General features: G+C 38.9%; 1 protein-coding gene across 1 annotated transcript; it reads left to right on the top strand.

Annotated features, from left to right (window-relative positions):
* Positions 1-569: 569 nt before the first annotated feature.
* tmem230b (transmembrane protein 230b) lies at positions 570-2,203 on the top strand. The gene is made up of 3 exons (XM_029511106.1): positions 570-865; positions 1,606-1,728; positions 1,818-2,203. The coding sequence occupies exons 1-3, from the start codon at positions 770-772 to the stop codon at positions 1,956-1,958; spliced, it is 360 nt and encodes a 119-aa protein (XP_029366966.1). The 5' UTR covers positions 570-769; the 3' UTR covers positions 1,959-2,203.
* Positions 2,204-3,291: the final 1,088 nt, after the last annotated feature.

Raw genomic sequence — 3,291 nt, 5'->3', positions numbered from 1 at the left:
ATAACTGAGACTCATTAATGTGCAATTTTTATATATTTTGTGATTCAAATGGTAATATTCACGCAGTGAACTGCTGAATATTCTATTTCTGTTTTTGTAAATTTTCTCTGTTTGAAATAACATCGGCCTTCACATTAGGGCTGTGTGAGTGTGTGTGTGTGTGTGTGAGTGTGTGTGTGTGCTTCTGTTACAGGAAAGCGTATCAAAAATCTGCAGGCTGGACATAAGCTGTATCTTCTGAGGACACAGTGTGATAATGAAGCTGGCCTCAGAGAACATTGCAGGAAATGAGCGTCCTCATACACAGATGAGCCTCGCTGAACGCTGATCTGTGATGAGACTAGACAGCGCCCCCCTCTGGTGACATGGAGACCTGCAAGCCACCAGCAGGAAAGACACTCATCAGAATTAAGAATATAATTTTTCATTCATGTATTCAAGTATTTTTGATAAATTATGCCCAACCAACTGGAAGTCTTGTTTTTTTATAAAGCTGAATTAAAATTTCCGCAGTCCGATGGATCAACGTGCTTTGATGTGCGCATGCGCGGAAGTAAAGCCAACGCGGAACTGCCACGAGAAAATCGTAAACAGACAGCACCCGCTGCAGGACCTCTTAAAAAAGATAACAGCAGCGACCCTACAGAAGATTTCGTGCAATCTTTTCGTACTTTCTTTAGATACCGAGAACTTGTGAATCTGATGATGGCTGCCGTGTCTTCAGTTCTTCTGTAGCCGAACCTGTCTGATTGAAACACTGAAAACAAAGATGCCTGCTCGTAACCTTGTGACCAACGGCATCCCCAGCAGCAAAGTTAGCTACTCCAGGTTAGCCGCTGATGACGACGGCTACATTGACCTGCAGGTAAGACATGAAGCCCCCTCCTGCCAGACCCTGTTGGACATGCTAAGGGACAGGACGTTCAATCAGGGGCTCGGGAAGTGTAATATTGTTTACATCATAAATAAAACAGCAATGATTGGCTTATTTTCTACAATTAACCCATTCCGAAAAAAAGAAAACAAAGTTATCCATCATAGGCTATCTAGACTAATGATAATAAATAACTAACACTTTGTTTATCCATGATAAATGAGTATAGGTTTAGGTTAAAAATGAAACAGTCGAGGCTGATCATTCCTGGCTATTACAGCCTTCCATGGGCCATCCTCCAAAAACACTTGATCTACATTACCCTAAATGTAACTCACTGTAGCTACGGTAACTTCTTTTAAACAAGGTGACCCCTGTGTCTCAGTCTCTTCTTGTTACACAATTGTCATCCCAAGCCTCAAACATGGATAACCGCACTCAACATGACATCATCTGGGTTATCTTCTAGTTCTTGACCAAACTCAGCCACAACTTTAATTAAGATTAACATATTCAAATGCACGCTGTTATTATGGAAGTTTCAGGACTCATAAAGTCAACTCCTCTCAATGGAAAACATTGAGTCATAGACTTAGATTTTCAGCAAGAAGTTCCAGTTCATTAGTAGCCAGACTACCTTTGTCTGTGCAGTTGGGAAAATGGGCAGTGCTCCACAAAGCCTGCTGCGTGTGAGAAAAGTGTTTTAATTAAATATTTCTGCTCCTCCACAGTTTAAAAAGAGCCCACCCAAAGTCCCATACAAAGCCATAGCACTGGCCACAGTTCTCTTTTTAATCGGCTCTCTGTTAATCATCATTGGCGCTCTACTCCTGGCCGGATATTTTGAAGTTGCTGTGAGTATTTTTCCAAGGCACAAAGTTTCTTTTCTTTCAAATAATATATTTATATTGATTAAATAAAGGAAATGGTTGTCCTCCTTTAGCACACGGACCGAACTGTCCCTGTCCTCATCATTGGGATCCTTGTCTTCCTGCCTGGAATATACCATTTGCGGATTGCTTACTATGCATCAAAGGGCTACCCAGGCTACTCCTATGATGATATCCCAGACTTTGATGACTGACCACTGGTTCAGCTTAAGTGCACTTAGACATATGCAGTAATGCTTTTCCTGAGCTTAAGATAGTGAAACCTTCAAAGAAAGTGAGAAATAATTGTTGCTGTAAACAACAATGTTATACTGATAGATTTTAATGCCTTGGTAGATGAGTCAGTTTGCTGTCATGAAGCCACTTCAGTATCGAATATTTAATGATTTTTATATTGTTTGATGAGTGTAATTAAGTAATAAAACTGTTATTTGCTGAATTTGTCTGAAGTCTTAGATTACTCCTACTCAGAAAAACATTGGCATGATAATTGTCTTTAGACAATTTAGACTATACTTTAGAACACAATGCACTATGTGGAGGAATTCAACCAATGTGGCTAACAATGAAAAAAATTAATCCAATGAATCGTATTTTCACTACAATTTAGCCAATATTTCAGGCTGTATGAGGTGGAGGCCGATGTATTCTTTATCTTGTCAGGTGGATAACCAGTATTTCAGGCAAAGAGGCTAATATTGTTTTGTCTATAATGCGATCAGGTTCCGGTATAATACAATTTGCTTTACCCTCCATTTAATTCTCACCCACTGTGCAGACTTGTTCTTTCTTGGGGGATTTTGTGTGATTAATGCCAATCCTCTGATCTCCATATGGTGCACTTGGCCTGTGAGAGTAAACATTGTCAAATGGAGAAGTACACAAGCTATCAAGGTACTGACATTCTGACAATCAGCATCAGAGACCTATCCTTCTCTAATCGGCCTTGGCAGCTCATCAGTTTCAACATCATTTGAGAATTTGCAAGTGATAGGCAAGACTACCACCTAGCTTTCCTTTGCAGAAGCACATTTCCAGTGATCATTGTGGTGGCATAATCCTCTCAGATGCCTTGGTATTCGTTTTCTAGGACAGTATTTTGTATTCTCTTACTTTTATGTATTTATTTTTGGTATGAAAATTATGAAATTCAAAATCAGAAATCTGAACTTGTTTTACTGCCACGTATGTGTAAACATACTAGCAATTTGACTCTGGTCTTTGTAACTTGGGCAAGGGAAGGACAAAAAATAAAAAAGGACATATATGCATATAAATTGAAATTGAATTTGGAAACAATATGACTGATAAGCAGATACATAATAAGACATGCACAAACAGATATAGTAACACTTTTGTTGGGATATTAAAGTGATTTAATAATTTATAACCATAGTTCGAATCAATGCTTTCTACTCTTGTTATTTCGCACACGTCCTCAAGGCCCAATCGCCATAAACTATTAATAATGTCGATAGTGGGAAATTATGTCTAGACTTCACTGCACTCAATTTTTCTCCAAATACA

The sequence above is a fragment of the Echeneis naucrates genome, chromosome 9 (genome assembly GCF_900963305.1).
Source record: "Echeneis naucrates chromosome 9, fEcheNa1.1, whole genome shotgun sequence".
Taxonomy (NCBI): domain Eukaryota; kingdom Metazoa; phylum Chordata; class Actinopteri; order Carangiformes; family Echeneidae; genus Echeneis; species Echeneis naucrates.
This window is presented reverse-complemented; position numbering and strand designations above follow the sequence as displayed.